Source organism: Parambassis ranga, chromosome 10 (assembly GCF_900634625.1).
Source record: "Parambassis ranga chromosome 10, fParRan2.1, whole genome shotgun sequence".
Taxonomy (NCBI): domain Eukaryota; kingdom Metazoa; phylum Chordata; class Actinopteri; family Ambassidae; genus Parambassis; species Parambassis ranga.
In genome coordinates, this window is record NC_041031.1 from 19,275,758 (window position 1) to 19,295,216 (window position 19,459).

Consider the following 19,459-nt stretch of genomic DNA (forward strand, 5'->3'; position numbering starts at 1 on the left):
CAGTGCCACACAAAGACAAAGAGATGATCAGATCTTTATCCTGAACAGACACGTCCAAGGCTTTATGCTTGGCCCTCTATCTAGATGTCCTCCTCTTATATCTATAATCTGAAAAATAACAACTCATTCACTCCTTTGTGCGGCCTTTTATCAAGCCTTAAAAGGTTGCATGGTGACAACAGCATCAGTGCCAGCAACACCACTGTGGCAGGAGGCTGGATTTATCATGACTCTGGCTTATAAACTGTGTCACATCAGGTCAATGGAATGATTATAGATTAGCTGTCATTGCCATGCCTATGTAGAATTCATGGCTGTTATGATAACGAGCATTGGAAGTGCATCACAATAAATACTCTAATTTATTTTAGTTTTAATATTTTTGTTGCCATTGTTTACACAGAAAAATTAAATCAAAAATGTAAAATATTTAATTTAAATTCAATTAAATCACTTCATTTTATTGACATCGTTTAAAAACGAAGTCAAACATTTAAATTAAATAATTTTAATTAAAAAATATATTAGTTTTCTTACTAATTCCATTGTTTACACACAAATGATAAAAATAAAAATACATTTAAAATACTGAAACATTTAGGTTCATTTTTTAATTGATGCCTTTGCTGGCATACAAAATATTTTAAACCAATTAAAATAATATTTGTACAATTTTTCACAAAATTTGAATTCATTACAAATAAACTATGTATAATTTGAATTCATATAGAATCATAATCTTAAAAAGTTGAACACCTTGGAAAACGACAAATGTTAAAAGGCCATCATGAGTCTGTAGGAAGCTGACATTCAAATATTTGTGCAGTCAACTTGGAGTTCAATTAACTCAGAATAGCCAGAATTTTCATTAATTCAGTGCATAACCTTTTCTGCTGAAGAGCACAACTCATTAGCATGCACAGAGGAGAATCTGTCCTTCCCATCATCGTTGTGATTAAGACTTGATCCGGTTGCCTTGTCTGGTCTTACAGGGTGTTCTTGTCAAAGTTATTAGGATGTGAGTGTGTGTGTGTGTGTGTGTGTGTGAGAGAGAGAGAGAAAGAAATAAGAAAAAGAAACAAATGCAAGAAACAATATCTTTACAGAAAGGAAGCGGGCAGTGAACAGACGGACGGACATGTTCCTGTGTTGCTGTAATGTCTCACTGAGCTTAATGTAAATATAGAAGAGGCTTTCTTTAGGCGCGCTTTGTCCTTTAGAAAGGGCAGGATGACTCAGGCTAAAGGTGGATCATATCGGGGGAAAATTCTTGCAGGGCTTGTTTTTGTGATAGTGTAGTAGCATTGTTATCCTGTGTGGAGCCCATTAAAATACACCAAACTCTACTGATTTAAGCAATATTAAGGGATTTTAACAATTCACTGTTTACTACATAACATTAACAACACATACACAATGATTGGCTACATAATAATTTACATAGTAAGTTTTGTGCTGGTTTCTTACCTCAGTGATCCAATGAATCTGCTTGCAGGTGTTCTCTGCCTCACTTCATCTATTCAGAAGTTTGATCCACTTGAAACTTTCCTTCATACCGTCAGCAGTGCTGTTATACCGACTGTTTTGCAGACAGCAGTATTGTGCTCGTATAACAACTTATTCTGCCTGCTTCAATAAAAGGTCTCATCTGGACTGTAGCCAAAGCATCTCAGCAGCTGCTGGCTTGTCAGTTGTTTTTTTTTTCTACAAATGTGCTTCTTCTTTTTTATGCATCAAAGGATGCAAACTGTGAAAGTGATATTATACAGACCATGTAACATGAAATTGGAGAACTTTGGTACTTTGAATATTTACACTCTTAGCCTCCTGCCTTCTCTACTTTGCAGACTAACTTTGAATAAGATAAGATAAGACTTTATTGATCCCTGGAGGGAATTTAGTCCTCACAACAACATTTAGCAGACAACAGAGTACAATACAATGCAATATAAAATAGTGTCTTGATGTTGTATAATATCTATATAAGGTCATGCTCTCTAAACCAAGCCTGTGAGCCTTGTAAGCAAAGCTAATGCTAAATGAATCTGCCATTGGTAAATAATCTGCAACATCTGATGATCACTTATCTTTAATTTTAACGCTGTGCCTAACAGATGGGCACATTAGTGTCTATATCTGTTGCTGCTGTTACACCAACACTGTGACGGATTTTTTGCAGACAACAGCTAACAGTTTATCATCAACACAAACATTCATAATGGTAAATATGTGTTGTGATGTATGTACACAGTATGTGGTTGAGCCATGTCACTTGTGCTCCCCTGCTGCTCTTCTATATGTGAGGATGTGAGCAACCCGACATGTCTGCCCATGTGAAGCGCGATATGGCCACAGTCTAAAGGGTGGAGCCAAACAAGGCTTTTCCTGATTTTGATTTCCTCATATTAAAACAAAAATCACTTGATTGGGTGAGTTATTAATTTAATGTTGCATATGGGACAGGTTGTTCGGCAGTGCTTGTTTTATTGTGTCTTTGTGGCAGTGTGGGGGTAATGTAATGTTCTCCTTTGTGCATGTTGGAGTCTTTTTATTGCACAAAACTCAGAACTGTTGTTTTTCTGGAAAAAAAGGTAAAAGAAAAGACTGCAGAACATTCAGCCTGCAAAGCAACTGTCAAAACATTTCAAAGTGGAACAAAGGTGGAGTCAAAATCCACCAACGTAACAGAGTAACAGTAGAGCAGATGCAGGACAAAAGTGCAAACCTGTTACAGCAGACTATGAAGAACACTCATCTGCATAAACCACAATGATGGAATAACTAATAATTTGTCTATAGAGTTTTCAGAGAAAATCATATGTTTCCTGCTGTAGACAAAGCAAGACTGTCTTCACATGTTCAGTAGTTGTCTTTTTCAGGCCATCACTGTCTGTGGTGTGTCTGTGACGTTGCCACTTGCTTTTATGCTATGGTCTGATAGTCTGCCCTGTTCACCCATAGACCTAAATATATAATTAAGTAGAAAATGTTATCTCAATAATGTGTCCCTGTGATCTGCTCTGAAGTAAATGCACTGCTATAATCAAGTAAATGATAATAAGGACTGCTAATGCTTACAGCTCCTCCTTTTAAAGAACAACTGAGGATTTATTGCGGTAGCTGCTGCTAGCACGACTGCATTTCAGCAGCATTATCATTATCTTCATGAAGATAATGATGCTAAAATGAAGCATTGCTAACAGAAGCCGATAAGTCTGGAGCTTTTCTATAAAAGCAAATGAATCATCATGATATAGTGCAGGTCTTTTTAGGAAAAATGACAATCTGTACAGAAGACATAAGGTTTAGCCGACCATACTATAGCAGGTAAGATGAGGTCAAATTCCTAACAGTAAAAGCAATTTCACAAAAGATTGACCACAAGGACAGTCAAGTATGTAATATAGGTGCTAGGACAGAACAATTAAATGGACAATGACTTTGACAATTAGATCAGACAACAAATAGGAGAAATGTGATGAGATAAAATTTCAGCCAGCAGCTGCATCCGCAAAGGCTCAGTCAGCATCGCGTCCCCTGGTAGGCGAGATCGCTATATGTGACAGGTGTCTCAGAGTACATACATACAGCCAGGTACACACACTCAGGCAGAGAGCAGACTGATGCAGCAGGCAGGCAAGAGGGGTCTGTTCCTGGGTGTCGCCTCCTGTTTTAACACAGTGACATTCACTAGAAAGGAGTGAAGGTTGCTCATGTACAGGTGGATTTGAACATGTGGCTTTGTGTGTGGAGACCCGGAGTACATTATAATGTAGCACTCAAGTCCTGCACAAACATTTCAAAATGATACAAATGGGGATAATAAAAAAAAAAAAAACAGCCCTCACATCTCTTGGCAGCTCCACGCTCCCCCCTGCTGTGATAAAACAGCAGGAGAAACACTGGGAAAGGGGGACAGCTGAATAAATTATCTGATATTTTCTGATTTCACTGTTTGCTTCCCGGAAGGAAGTAAGGGTAATGGCTTCACATCTGATAAAATGTAACCACGCGGTGACCTTATGTTCTGTCGTTAAATGGATGACAGTGATTTTCAGATTTATGTCACATTTTTAGTTCAGTGCTGGAAAGCTCGGAGTTGGGGAAATTTCAACGAGTAAAACCACTCATAATCATCCTAAATTCTTACACATTACAATCCTAATCATATTAAGTACTTTAACACCCCACTACAATGTACAGTGTGTTTATGTCTCGTGCAAACAGATTACTTTTGAACAAATATCAGTATGCCATGGTCCAGTGATCTGTCAACACAACTTCTGCTTTGTGTTGTCTCTGCACAGCAAACAGCCTTGTGTATTAACAGAGGTGCTTGTCAAAAATAGTAATGTATTTGCATGAATATCCCCAATAGCGAAGAAGACGTCAAATCCCATGAAATGACTACAGCTGCAACCTCAATCTTACTTTTTAATCCTCTCTTTATTGTTGGGAGCCAAGGCCTCTGGAAGGTCACAACTTCATTTTGCTCCTTTCTGAATTCAAAGTGCTGTATGATCTCCATCTTCTTTACTGGAATCAAGTCAAAGCATGTGGCCCCGACAATTTATAGCAATGTCAAAATCTGTTTTAAAAAGTGCAGGGAGCTGTGTGTTTTGGAAAATGAAGACACTCTCTCAGTAGGATTTTTCATGCAAATGACGGGCAGTTTGCATCTCATCATCCCTGTTTTGTTGTCTCCCAGAATATTGCAGTATTGTATAGCACACTATAATGTTGATGTATAGAACGAGAGAGAGAGAGAGTACCAACGATTTTTAAGCTTGTGAAAATGGCTGCAAAAGAAGCTGCAGCTGATGCAGATTAACATATCACCACATAAATGTTCTTTTTTTTGCGCCAGCAGGAGTGAAACAGTTAAATAAGGGATGGCTGGATTAGTTTATGAAAGTCAAGGGAAGATGGATGAAGCAAAGGTTTAGAATGAGATGACGAGTCAGGGGGTCAAATGGAAATGGGGAGCTGATGAGAGAAACAAGGTCGCCTTGTGTGACCTGTGAAGCTGCCATTCAGGGCCGTGTTGACATGTTTCCCCCTGTGGTTCCTCTAATGAGAAAGAAAAGAGGGCAGAAGAAAATAAGAAGGGCTTTTATGAAGAAGGGCTGTAAAAATGATTCAGCATGCTTGAAATAAAATAAGCTGCTGTGCATGTTAATGTCTCTTTACTTTGCTCCACCTTTATGAGATGATCCCTGTTCATCTTCAGCAGACACTGAGAGTGTCTGGTTGCCATGGCAGCTGCTCCCTCAGATGCTGGATGAAGCTGTGTTTCTATAGATGTAACTAATTTTGCGCTGGCAGGTTCCGAGATCATTAGAACATAGAACAGCAGATCCAGAAGTCTGCTTTGGTATTTCCACTAAAGGTCAATGGACATATGGTGGGCTTTATTACAGGAGGCAGATGAAATGCGAACAAAGTAGCTGTGTGTGATGTATGGGCTGACCTCAGAAAATCAATAAGGCTGAGGAATTCTGCATTGTGCTTCATGGGGTGGATTGATGTGGCTGCATGTGTGCAGAGGCACACCACAGCACTTCTCATTATTTAGACCTAGCATGTAGGATAGTGTTGGAAATACTGTGAAGATGCTACAGATGAGCCGTTACAGAGCTGCGTGTTGTTTAATGTGTAGAATATTTCCTTCAGAAAACATTGTTGTTGCTGTAAAGGCTTCCATTTGTGATTGGTACGTAAAGCAGGTCTTGTATGGATGAACAGGGAATTACAACACAGTTGTTCTGTTTTGCATTGAGAACAACACTGGATTCAAGTTAATGTACCGACAAGACATAGGAGACCTGGTTTTATGGGACTGAATTATTTACAATGCACTGTTACATTAAAAGAGCAGCTGTGTTGGACTCCTTCCCCCCCTTCTGGCTGTCGTCACACTGTCGTCTTGTATTATCCAAGCCCGTCCTCACCACAAAAACATAATGTGAGGCTGATATTTCACTAATTAAAAACAGTGTGCATGTGTTTCTTTATGTGGTTGTAAGAGTGGGACCTGTTGCCATAGTAACTCAAAAAAGCAACTCCGTTTTTTTTTCACCCAAACCTAACCAATAGTTTTAAATACCCCCCCCCCCAACCATAAGTGAAAACAAAACAGGACAGTGAGTTAAAACAACACTGCTTGCAGCAGTGTCAGGAGGACACTGAGCCCTGAGTGGGGGACTACTATGCTGCCTGTTCTACTACTGTCCCCACTTATAATGTGGACTATTGCGACTGTATTGTTCCCATGATCGGATGACACAAGGCAATATGCTTATATGTTCCATTGTGGTCATTTGGCATAAGCCATGTGAGGACCAGTTGAGCTGTCCATTGAGACTGGGTCACACCTCAGGCTTTGTGTTGCTGTTTTTGAGCAGGAAACATAGAACCGATTACCTTTTTGTTCTCAAAACAATGAATGATGGTTGTTCAGTTGAATACCGTACCATTGCTGAGATGAGCCTATTTTATAATGCTTACACAGATATTAAAGAAATAAAGGTGGTAACACGTGAATGTTGTATGATGAATCCAAGTAATGTACAGTAGTCAACAGTATGTTAGATTCTGAGGCTCCACACACTGTCGATCTTACTCACTGCCTTCAGCTACAGCTACAGCACTCAGAATTGCTTGGAAAGCAATGAAAGGCAGAGTTAAAATGACGATCAGGACATCGGGAGCGCTATACAATGATCGCACACTGAGCCTTTAGAATGAGGGCATTCATCAGACTCTGTTCTTGTGGAACCTACATCCTCCATCCACAGCCATCAGAAAGCCTCCAGGAAACAGGTCAGTGAACAAAAGCAGAGAGGGAGAAAGAGACAAGGAGACAGAGAGAAATAGGATGGGAGATGGGAGGAGGAGAAGCAGGGGAGGTCAGAAGTTGATAAGAACTGAGCCGTACTGTTTTTCCAGAGACCAGCTGCCGGAAGAGCTGCTCAAAGGCAGACAAAAACACTTCCCAGTGCGTGTTGCTGGCCCACAGTGGTGCCTCCCATGAAGTCTTCTCTCCATCAGCCATTCAAAAGCATGAGTGAGAGCTGTCACCCAGGCAACAGCCTGCAGTACTGCGCTGCGTGTATATACACATCAGCAAGGAAAGAATTTCATAATCACGACAATTTCAGATCCGTGTTAACTGTCGTCATACAGAAAATTTCAGTTTGCATGTAACGTTTAATAATCAGAGCTGTGCAGCAGGAATGCAACTAATGTTGCTGATTTGTGTTGTTGCTTTCACAAAGATGACATTTAGGACCTCAACACTGCATAAAATGATGAGGTGAATATTTTCTGCTGTGTAGAGGGGGTGAAAACATGGCTGAAATACGTTACCCTGGCAACAGTCTGAAGAGGGAATGAAACCAGATCACGCCTTTATGGGCTGCAGACAAAAGCTTTTACAAATTATAAAGCATACTCCATCAATTTACCAGGATATTGATAAATATTTTTGTTTCCATTAAGTGATGCAGTTTCCAGAAATGAAATAAATAAAACATTCTGGAGTCATGTGAAGAGGGATTCAGCTGTGTGCTGAACGGTGAACTAACTGTGAGAGGAAGAAAAGATGAAGTCTCAAAATTGCTGCTTGTGCTTCAGGTGAGAACGCTCCCTGTTCATTGTCTGTAGCTCCTTCAGTTTTGTTTGTGGTCATTGTTTGGCTAGCTCCTGGCAAAGCATCCCAGCTCTTAAAAGAAAGCAACTATTTGTTCATTAAACCAATAAATCTAACATTGTTTTAACGTTTTTCACAGTGAACAGTGAATCCTGTTCTCAAACCCAACAGCATTGCTACTAAAATTTGTTACCCATGACAACAGTGCACAGAGGGAGTGAAACCAGATCACGCCTTTAGGGCTGCAGACAGCTTTCAGCCTTTACTCTGCATACATTTGATTGATTATTGATGAATAGTTTTAATAGTGTTGCGATGCATACATAAACTGTATATGAGTATGGACAAAGCATCTGACAAATCACCCATAGGTTTTTGAAAAAGCTGTTTTGAGCTCCAGCTGTCACCATGTTGGCAGCATGATCGTCAGTCTGAACTCCAAGTCAAGCAGCAACCCTTCAGGGCTAAGAAATGAAGCCCAGGCAGAAGTGTTAAAAATTGCTTGTCTTCTTTCTTCTTCCACAAGAAGAAGCCACAGTGGGAGCTACAGTTTTTAACACTTCTGCATCCACTTTTGAATCCTTTAGTGATCCATATTGTATATGTATTCTGATCTTGTCTGATCTTACCAGAAGTGTGTTTGAACCCGTTTTGGGGAGTTTATCTTCACACATATATATATTTTATCAGATATATACAAGGTCAACATCTTCCTGTGCAACGAGTAGCCTGTATCAGTGACAAATGTGCTCTGGGTGCTTTGACAAAGAGGTTGGTGGCTTTAAGCTGCTGTGCCAACTGGTGACAGAACAGTTTTACATAAATCCCTGAAGTCTGGAGGCACTTTTTCAGTGGTGAGAACAGGAGTGTTGGAGTGGATGAGATATCAAACAGTCAGTTCTGTTAGCTGTGACTGGACTGCTGATGGTTATCACCATAGTGATGTGGCATGTGTGAATGTCTGATTCATCATTTAGCTGATGCACTGGGCTGGTGCTAAATATCAGATTGGTTAAGAGATTGTGTTTTTCAGTGAATGTCTCTTTCATCACTACATGTAAAATCTGATATTCTGATATTTACAATTCATTCTTTAAACACTAGAGCAAAGTATTGTTTGTATCTTGCTGCTTATTCATGCCAGTTTAATCTTTGATCATCGATGGAGTAGACAGTGTTAGAGCAATACTGAGGCCTTCAGTGCCATAGTGGAGAAAACGAGGTCACTTAATTGGGGCGCTAAATATATTTCACAGGGTACACCTTCTCCTTGGAAGGTGATACACTGTGCCAGAGTCAGCGCTGCGACAGATTTAACATCTTCGTGATAACGAGGCGATTATAACCCCTAGATGAACACAGAGCATCTGATGATACGAGTGCAGCACAAATAATGCACAGGAACTGTAGGAACAACTTGTTACAGAGAAATACCCCGAAGCTATCCATTAACGTGCAGAAAAGCTATCATAACTGGAAGTGATTCATCTTGTTTTCTTAATTCCACGGTGCATATGCTGCACACATCACTTTGAAACTGCTGCAAATAATACGTTGCACAGAGAAATGACAGACAGCCAAGTCATGATTAAAATGAAATTCTACATGACAAGTACAATCTTAACTAGACTCACAATGCAGAAATAAACCTGTGTGTCAGTCACATATTTTTACCCCTGGCATGTGTGTAATGAGAAAGGACAATTTTGCCTGTAGACAGTGCAAACTAAACAATATATTAGGCCACCTCTTTGCCTGTACTTGGAGTTTAGGTGGACTTCAATAACCCATGTCACAGAAACTATACTACTAGTATTGGTTGGACAAACATCCTAAAAATACCTGAAACAAATGCATTGTAGGGATTTTAAACCTTAAACGGTATGCGTGTTTGTTATATTTAAGTATCAGACAGCTACTCTGGAAGCCTCAGATGCTGGCTTCCAGAGGGTTTATGTAAGAACACTTACACAGTTTAAACATTTGAAGCTGCTGTTTCTGACTCAATCCACGTAACTCTCTAAGGCTCCATGATAGAGAAGTCATTTTCCTCCCAAATACTCCAATGCACAGAAAGCACTCATGCATAGCCATTTCCCATTCTTCACTTTTTCAAAGGCATTTTCTTGTTCTTTTACTGCATTTATGACACAGCTGAATAAATCCATAATATGCAACATTGTGCATATAGATTGTCAATCCTGTCAAATGCAGTTTAATTTATGTCTTATGTTCAAAATTGCTAACCCACAGAAAAATTAAGGGATTAAAAGTATATTGAAAGAAAAAGTCTGGTAGAATGTACATGGACAAGACGGATGAGACATGCATGAACAAATACATACAAGCACATGTATGTTGTATTATGTTATTTATTGTCTGCAACAACAATGATGGGATTACAAGTCCCCAAACTGACAGAGTTTATCTTGCTTGAACATTCCTCAGATTAAGTAGGAACAGTTTTTTTTTTTTTATCTCAAAGAACAGAGTGACAGAAAGGGAATATTGCCTCAACTGCTACAACTTTCAGACCCCGCAGTGAGCAATAATAAGATTTGTTTTAGCATTTCACTCATGGTGTCTAATTAGAGTGACCTCATCAAAACCAGAAAAAGAGATTTACGCGGTCACATTTGGGGATTTCTGTGGGCAAACACTTTGCTGGTTTCACTGGAAAGCAGTCAGATGTGACAGAGGCTTAATGGCTTTTTCCACAAGTCTCCCCGTTTGTGGCTCTCTTTCGTCCTTAATTAAACATTTCTGTTTTTATTTATTGATTTTTTTTATGTTATTAACGACAAACACGTAAAACGTCTTGCCCATTAGACTGCTGTCACGTTCCAGAGAGTTCTGCGCAAACAAGTGAGCTGGTTTGGAAGTAAATTGCTGCATTCGGTAATAAAGTAACATGTTGTCAAACTGTGTGCTCCGGCATGAGCTTCAACACAGCCTTGGGGATATCCAGGCTCCAAGCATGAGCTCAGAGAGTTTTAATCCTGGGCAAACTCAGCAAGCTTGGCAGTGAGGGTGTCAGCAAAAAAAGCCTTTCGAACATAACAATGGATGGACGTGCCATTGAGACAGAAGTCTATTAGCTTCAGGAGGCAGCAGTGGGGAGAGCTATGATGCTTTAATGCAATGTTGTTGTTTCTAATAGCTCGAGCCGTGCAAGACAGACAGATAGATAAAAAGTAATGCTGACAGAGGCAGATTGTACTATTTGAGTCCTTGAAAATGAAACATTTGTGTGTATTTCTTAGGCTGTATCTCTATGTGTTTACGTTTGTTTAATGCTATGGATTCATGTGCCTCTTTATCTCTTAGCCTGGTTATTAATGGCTAACCCTACCCAGTAGTTTTTAGTGTGCAACCACAACTGTGAGTGAAAACAGAAAAGCTTGTGGTGTTTAGAGCAGATTTTTACTCTTTCTTTTGATTTGTTGTATCTTATGTGTTGGATATTAATGTGTCCCGATACAGTTTTATACCTGAAAACCAAATTGTCGTTTGGTGTCAGGCTTCACTCCAGCATGAAAAGAGTGCATTGACTCATTTAACATGTAACTTCATCTTCCATAAAATCATTCTCCTATTAGCAGACCACACACTTTTACATTCTGTTGGCTTTCATTAAAAGACAAAAGTGAAATTAGATTAGTCAGCTCTGATCTCTCTGTGGCCACATTACTGGCCGCTGTCATCTGCTAAAGAGATTAGGAACGCTGTCACAGACTGATGGACCGCTGTTAGTGGTTTGTCTCGGCTGGCTGTGATGAACATTTAATTGCTCAAGTCAACAGATTGGTGAAGACTTCAGAAGCACATGAATGCTGGCAGTGGATCAAAGCCAGCCCTGCCACTGCGATTTTATCCTATTATTGATGAGCAGTGTATGTTTTGGTGCTTTGAGGGTTAAAAGGCACCCTTGCAGATGAATTTTGAAGGCTAAGTGAAGATCAGTAGTAGTGGAAGTAGAATATTTTAAACACACTTGAAACAACTGTGCAGTATCAATGACTCACTTTCTCCCCTTTATTGTCCTTTTTAGGAGCTGTTTATGTGCCTAAGTTATTTGGTTAGCACAGGAAAACACCATGATTTGGGTGAAAACAGACCTTTTCATCACGTTTCAATCAGCCTGTCCTCACCAGGAAAGCACAACATGAGGTCAATATTTCAGTCCTTGAAAATGGAACATGTGTGTGTCTTTCTCTGGATTCTCTGCATGTTTTCACAGGGGTGTGTTCAATGTTTTGAATTCATGTGTTTTAACACAAACCATGATCTTTATCATACCCCTTCCCCTGTTTTTTAATGCTTTACTCCTACTGTGAGTGACAGTGAAACTTCGAAACCCTGAGTGAAAACAAAACATCTCCGGATTGCTGAGTGAAAGTCTGCTGCGTTGTCTGTAACCCCGTCCATGTGCAACCTAACCCACCTCCCAACACAGACCTTTGCGGCTGTATTTGGGTGAAGTCTGGCAATACAACCATATATTCTGTATCTAGGGGATGTGTTATCGACCACATGTGGTGTTTATTTCATGAGAACACTTTGGTTACAAGCCTTTTCTTATCACAAACTTACTCACAAAATGTACCTTTTCTATACAGAGAACATTATAAATAGGACTACCTGAAAGACCAGACTAGAACTAAAGTTTGAGGACAGCTGAATACTGCAAGCTGCTTGATTTACACATTATAGTAAATTTAATGTGATTTTTGCTGAATATCAGTACAGAAAAGACTGCATTAAGTAAACCTCTAATATACATTCTTAACCTAAAGGGCTTGATGAAGATGTGCGTCCTTCATTTCCATGTCAAGGCCACAGCAGCTGCTCTCTACTGCAGCTCATCGTGTTTACATTTCATCAAAGACAGCTGCCACAGTCAGTACAAAGGTGGCAGCATGCCTGCAGCACTTACGTCAAGCTAGCTAATATCTGATGTATGGACTCCAGTCCCCTTTGTCAGCAAGTCATCCTCGTAATATTGTGAAAGAGGATATAACTCATTAGATTAATTACACTGGAAGACACATATGTCCAAATCAATAGGCCTGATTAACTTATCTGATCGATACACATTTACAAGCAACATGCAAATCTGCTGACCTTGGTACAATGTTGGAGGAACACCTTGGTAGGAGTTACTGTTGTTAGACTTCACAGTACCCTTCTCTGGTCTTTGCATAAGAGGCCAGTGATGGTACAGTGTTGCATGTATCTGAGCATGAGTCATGAATTATTAAGTGAGGTGATTTTGCAAAGTCAACAGAATGAGGACGCTGTACAAATAATGCAATAGAAGCACATAGTCATCATAAATGTCGGCTGCATGTCCTGAAGAGTTCCTCAATCAACTCTAATGGAATCCAAGGATGTATTGAAGATCTACTGCACAGTGGACGTGTGCTGCTAATAGGCGTTGGGGAGGCCATGCATTGTAGCATGTTTACAGTCATGGGAGAAAGGTTCATTGTTTTTTTATGCCTGAGCAGAAATCAAACAGAAGAGTGTCCTTACAGCAGCTCATCACAAAGCAAAGGATGGGAATAAAGAGTTAATGTACAGTTTTGGAGTATTCTGAACACTATTTTTGCCTCTGTATTGAAACACGTCATAAAAGTTTCACATATTGACTGGTGAACAGTGGATCTTACTGTGCTGAGTACGAGCACTCCCCTGACAAAGCTTATGGAAGTCAATCCATTAATCAGCGGATACTGGAATAGACGTCTCTTAATAGTTGTGTGTGGCCCTAATGTGCACTAAAAGATTGTAATAAATGTCCTAGACACATACATTGTTATGAGTTACAGCCAATAGTTTTCTAAGCTTCACAAATAAATGTTGGAAGAGTTTAATTTGAAAAGAAGATATGAGATTGCTCTGCCAAAGTAATTCCCTGCATGCTCAGTAGCTAAAACAAGCCCCGAGGCAAAACTAGACCAACATGTCATAACATTCCTCTTCTTTTTTTTTCAGTCTGTTCGCAGTTCTCGAGAGGAGTGTACGCCATTTTCGGTTTCTATGACAAGAAGTCTGTCAACACCATCACGTCATTTTGTGGGACTCTACACGTCTCCTTCATAACGCCCAGCTTCCCACTGGATGGAAATCAACAGTTCATTATCCAGATGCGACCTGATATCAAAGGGCCCCTCCTCAGCCTCATCGAGTACTACAAATGGGACAAGTTTGCCTATCTGTATGACAGCGATCGAGGTAAGCTACCATTATATTGTTTGTTTTCAGCTCTTATGAGATTAATTCTATAAAAAAATCCCTCTGATGTTTTCTATTGATCTAGATTATGGACACAAAACCATCACATTGTTGTGGGTCTTAATATTAAATGAATACAAACTCAGATGAACAACAATATTATAACTTTGTTTGTGGAACAGTGTCCTATAGACAGATCAGACCAAAGTGGAGTTGTTTGGCCTTGATGCGCACAGCCATGTCTGGTCAAAAACTAAATAAAGCATTTCAGCAGAAACACCTCATACCCACTGTGAACCACAGCGGTGGACGCTTGATGATTTAGGCTTGTTCTGCAGCCAAAGAGTACCTTGCAGTCATTGAGTCGCCTCTCTATACCAGAGTATTCTAGAGGCAAATGGAAGACCACCTGTCCAACAATCAACGCTTCGTGATCCAAAAGTACAGCAGCAACTCTACATCAGGATGGCTGAAAAATAAAAGAATCAAAGTTTTAAAATGACCTAGTCAAAATTCAGACCTCAGCCCAAACTGCCACCTGAAGAGGGCATAAGTAAACGGCCAAAAGCCTCAATGAACTGAAGCAATGTTGTAAAAAAAGAATGGGTCAAATAGAAGACTAAAGGTGGACACGTTACTGAATCATGGGGGGTACTTTGCATTCCACATATGTTTTTTATTTTTTTTTGGCTTAGATATTAAATACGTTGTTGTTTGTCTGAAGTTGTATTTGCCTAATACTAAGACCCACTACAATGAGATGATTTTGATGAAGACAGAAATAAAACAGGGGTACTAACATTTGACCATGACTGTGTTAGAAGTTGAAAATGGAAAGGCATGACAGCATCTAAAGGAATACATTAAGGCTTATAACTTGATATTTAGAGAAATCAATTTTTAATATAACATGCCATCATCTATTATCTATTGCTTACATCTTTTTTATAAAAGATGCTGGGTTTCACAGTTCAAAGGTTGCATTAAAACCATTTAGGTCTCCATATACAAACTATTGTGTGCTACCAACACGTGTACAGGCGAAGTCAGGTAAAGGGCATTTTAGTTCATGACAAACAGCTTGTCAAATAAGATCAACAATAGCACCTCCTGTGTTTCAGAGTCTGCTTTATATAATATCAAGGGGAGGGGGGGCAGTCGGAGTCATCTCTGACATGCACTGGTTGTGATATGGCCTGCAGCTGTTGATTTTTACACTCGCTCTTCTCAGAGGTGCGATTTGTTTGCATTATTTCCTGTATGAGCATCCCGATCCAGAGGATTTGTCTTGCTTCTCAACTAAAAATATGCAGGCAGGACAGTGGCATAAATACACAGCTATACCCTTCTGTATGCAATTGGTAAATATGTGCTAATATTACCAATATCTTATTTTTTAACAGCCTTTGATGTGATCTTTGATGGCTATTCCTGCTATTCCTGATCAGTTTCAGGCTCTATTTGAGTTTAGGCACAAAACTACTTTAGGAAAAGATGATTGTTTGGGTCTTAGTTACCATGGTAACCACTCCTTTTCTACCTACAATATGATCCACATCTATCCCTGAAGCTAAAAAACTTGCATGAAGTCTACAAGATTCAAGTGTGACATTATTTAACATTTTAATGTATTCATTTGAGGTTTAAGTGAAAAAATGATTCAGTTTTGTTTGTTTGTTTTTTCCAGTTGTTGAGTGTTCGTGAGTTTCTTGTTCTTTTTCAGCCCTGCACTGCTTCTCAATCAAACAGCAAATGCACCTGGGAGCTACCCAGTCTTGCACTGTTGCCCTCTGGGTCAATGCTTTTAGTGAAAAGATAAACATCATCCATTCTCCCACACATGGACAGACACACACGCACACACACACACACACATACACTCAGACCCAGCTGGTAGATTCAAACTAGTTATTATCTGGTCCTAAGCTCTACCTTAATGCCCACCATGCACCTCGTCCTCCTCGTCCATCAGTCATTTAGACTACTGAGCTTTCCCAAGATTAAGATGTGTTGTGCAGCTGTGATCCAAACTATTAACCATTCATCATTAAATGCTAAAATATAATTTCATAATGTTGCCTGGTCCTGTAGATCCTAGGTTTAATTTATGTGAATGATGAAAAATGATCCCCTCTCAAATTCTAATATGCAGAATTACTCTTATTCAGATCTGTTCTGTCCCTGTTTCTTCTTTGATCCCTTTCATCAGCGATTATTTTCTATTTGACACAGTTAGTGTTGAAGGGGAAAATTAATGCTAGAGGTTCTGAGAATGTGTTTTCTGTCCTTGGTCGACCGGGCTCAGTGTCCTTGTCTGACGTGAGACATACCTACATATCGTTTGATAAGATACGGCTGGCTGAGGAATATAATACCAAATTTGGACATAAAACCTTCGCACAAACACACACACGCGCATCGTGCACACACACACAGGCATGCTTGGCTATAAAAGATCTTCAGTTTGAGGTTCGGGGGCTTTTTATCTGAATTTGCTGGCTGATACGTGTCAACAGTTGATCTGAATAAAATCCCGCTGAAGGCTGACTTCTGGCTCTTGACTTTTTGTTCGATTCAAATCGAAGACATTAGAGACCAAGTCTAGAAATAAGATTAGTTTTATCAGAGCCGACATTTTCCCTCATTGTCTTAAGAGATGGCTCACAAAGCCAGAAATCTTTTTTAATTGAGCGAGCAACACGTGACAATATAAAATACAAGATGGCTGCACAGGTATAAAGAAACATATGATAAAGAGAGAATAGAAACTGCTGCTGCTTTTCTCACTTCGTGCTGTGTCATGTGATTCATTTTTGTCACCTTCTCGTTCTGTTACTCGTCCCCTTGGAGAACAGTGCGGTCTCCTGAAGCAATGAAAAGGAAATCTCTCCAACAGATAGAGTTTTCTTCTGTTTTAATTCCTCTCCTGTGTTGACTTCATCCGGTTAGGCTACTACACACAGTATCAGTCCTTTTTATCCTGTCCAATAACGATGCTTAGTCTTTAGTCTTTAGATTATAGCACTTAAATATAAATTCTTTTTTCACTCCTCTATGGGCAGGTTCACTGTTGATGATGAAGATGGCTTACAAGAACATTTAAAAAAAGAAAAGGCCACTGTGTTTAGACTGAATACTGTTGTGCATTTGGATTAGGAGGGATCTCTGCTCCATGAGTTCTCTGTCACTTAATTTCTCCCACAACACCTTTTTTCCATCCACTGAATTTCTTCCCTTTGTCTGTATGGTTCATCGCTGCCCTGACTGACAGCAGAGAGTCCGATACAGTCTAAAATCAGAAGCACCAGCTGTTTTAGATTGTCCCCATGCTAATGCTAGCTGTGACCTGCTGTCCCTACTGTACGTCCGCCAAGGCACTAAGTTCCCTCTTGTGCATATTTCATCGTTGCATGGCTGTCTAATTAGGTCAGTGTGATCCACTCATTCCCATGGCAACCACAGTGTAGAGAGTGAAAGAGAAGGGGGTGGGGGTGAGTAAGAGGGAGAGAGATTGTAAGTGACTGAGCTGGCTGGTAAATGATGCAAGGATGTGTGTGGGGGTGTTTCTCAGTGAGCCAAGGGAGAGCTTGCAATGAAGTTGCCACTGGTTATGATGAATTTTATTACCATGTTGAGACTAATAGATGAACCAACATCACCATTGTCAGCTGTTGTCAGTTTAGATAATGGATGGATGTGGGCAGATAAGCACTCTTCTCTGCAGTTCTTTATCTCACTGAATGCTGGTGAATTCTCAAAGAGACTTCTAGTCTAGAAGCACCTGATCTTAGTGTTGCTTCCTGGATAAGGAGAAAGGAAGAGCAGGAAATCCCTTTTTTGTGATCTGGGAGTTCTATCACTCAAAACAACCTCATTTCTACATGTTGATGAAGATTCTCAGTCATCCAGGTCATCATACGTAGAGAAGGTTGAAGCAAGGCGTCTGGACTTGTAGAGTTTTCTAGAAGACGTTTCGCTGCTCATCCAAGCAGCTTCATCAGTTCTAACTGTTTGGTGGGGAAACATGGTTTATATGTGGTTACAGACCTCAGTGGGTGGGTCTGGGTAAAACTTTAAAAAAACTTACAAACAATAGCACTAAATGTTTCCATACTTACCTGTGATGTTCTGGCTGACTGGGCCAGGTGTGTCTAACGACTGGCTAACGACTATGAAACTGCCGGAGGGGGACTGATTGACAGCCCTTTGTTCTTACTGTGAGTATGTGTAAACTTCCTGGGAATGGATGGAATCACTGCATTGTATGTGGTAGAAAGATGATGTCTGAGGCCACCACCTCTGTTAAGGGAAGGTTTTTCCAGCTTAACATAGATGGCTTCCTTGACTCCTCTTTCATACCACCTTTCCTCCCTGTCTAAAATGTGAACGTTGTTGTCCTCAAAGGAGTGTCCTTTGTCTTTGAGGTGGAGGTGAACAGCTGAGTCTTGTCCTGAAGAGGTGGCTCTCCTGTGCTGAGCCATTCTTCTGTGGAGTGGTTGTTTAGTTTCTCCAATGTACAGATCAGAGCATTCCTCACTGCACTGGACTGCATATATCACATTGCTGAGTTTCTCCCTGGGAATCTTATCCTTCGGGTGAACCAGTCTCTGTCTCAGTGTTGTCATAGGTTTGAAATGGACCGGGATGTCATGGTTGTTGAAGATCCTGCGGAGTTTCTCTGATACTCCTGACACATATGGAATGGAGATGTTCTTTCTCCGCCTGGTGTTGTCCTTCTTCTTGTTGTTGGGGGGTCTTGTTTTTGTGGCTTTGATGAGTGCCCACTTCGGGTAGCCACATGTTTGCAGGGCCTTCCTGATGTGGTGTTGCTCCTTCTTCTTCCCCTCTGAGCTGGTGGGTACAGTTTGTGCTCTGTGCTGCAGGGTCCTGATGACTCCCAGTTTGTGTTCCAGTGGGTGGTGTGAATCAAACAACAGGTACTGGTCCGTGTGTGTGGGTTTCCTGTACACTTCCACATTGAGGCTCCTGTCCTCCTCAATATGTACTGTGCAGTCCAAGAAGGCCAGATTGTTGTCCTTGGTGTCCTCGCGAGTGAACTTGATGTTATTATCCACTGCGTTGATGTGTTCTGTGAACCGTTCCACTTCGTTGGTCTTGATTTTGACCCAGGTGTCATCCACATATCTAAACCAGTGGGTGGGGGTGGTTCCAGGATAGGAACTCAGGGCTCTTCTCTCCACTTCTTCCATGTAGAGGTTGGCCACAATAGGAGACACAGGTGATCCCATCGCACAGCCGTGCTTCTGTCTGTAAAAGTTCCCATTGTACTGGAAATAAGTGGTGGTCAGGCAGAGGTCCAGCAGGTCACAGATGTGGTCTGGCGTTAGGTTGGTTCTCTCCTTGAGTGTGCTGTCTTGTGTGAGGCAAGTCCTTACCATCTCTGTGGCTTCTGATGTAGGGATGCAGGTGAACAAGGAGGTGACATCAAATGAGACCATGGTGTCATCTGGGTCCATTTGGATCTTCTCCACCTTGTTCACAAAGTCCTGCGAGTTGTGGATGTGATGTGGTGTGTCACCTACCAGTGGTGTCAGGAGTTCAGCCAAGTGC

General features: G+C 40.5%; 1 protein-coding gene across 6 annotated transcripts in view; it reads left to right on the top strand.

Moving 5' to 3' along the window:
* Nucleotides 1-19,459, top strand: part of gria2b (glutamate receptor, ionotropic, AMPA 2b) — a 50,167-nt gene that overhangs the window by 11,320 nt on the left and 19,388 nt on the right. For all 6 annotated transcript variants that reach the window (XM_028415862.1, XM_028415861.1, XM_028415863.1 and 3 more), the window contains one exon: nucleotides 13,649-13,888. In XM_028415862.1, coding sequence (XP_028271663.1) covers nucleotides 13,649-13,888 — 240 coding nt within the window. The remainder of the gene's footprint in view (nucleotides 1-13,648; nucleotides 13,889-19,459) is intronic.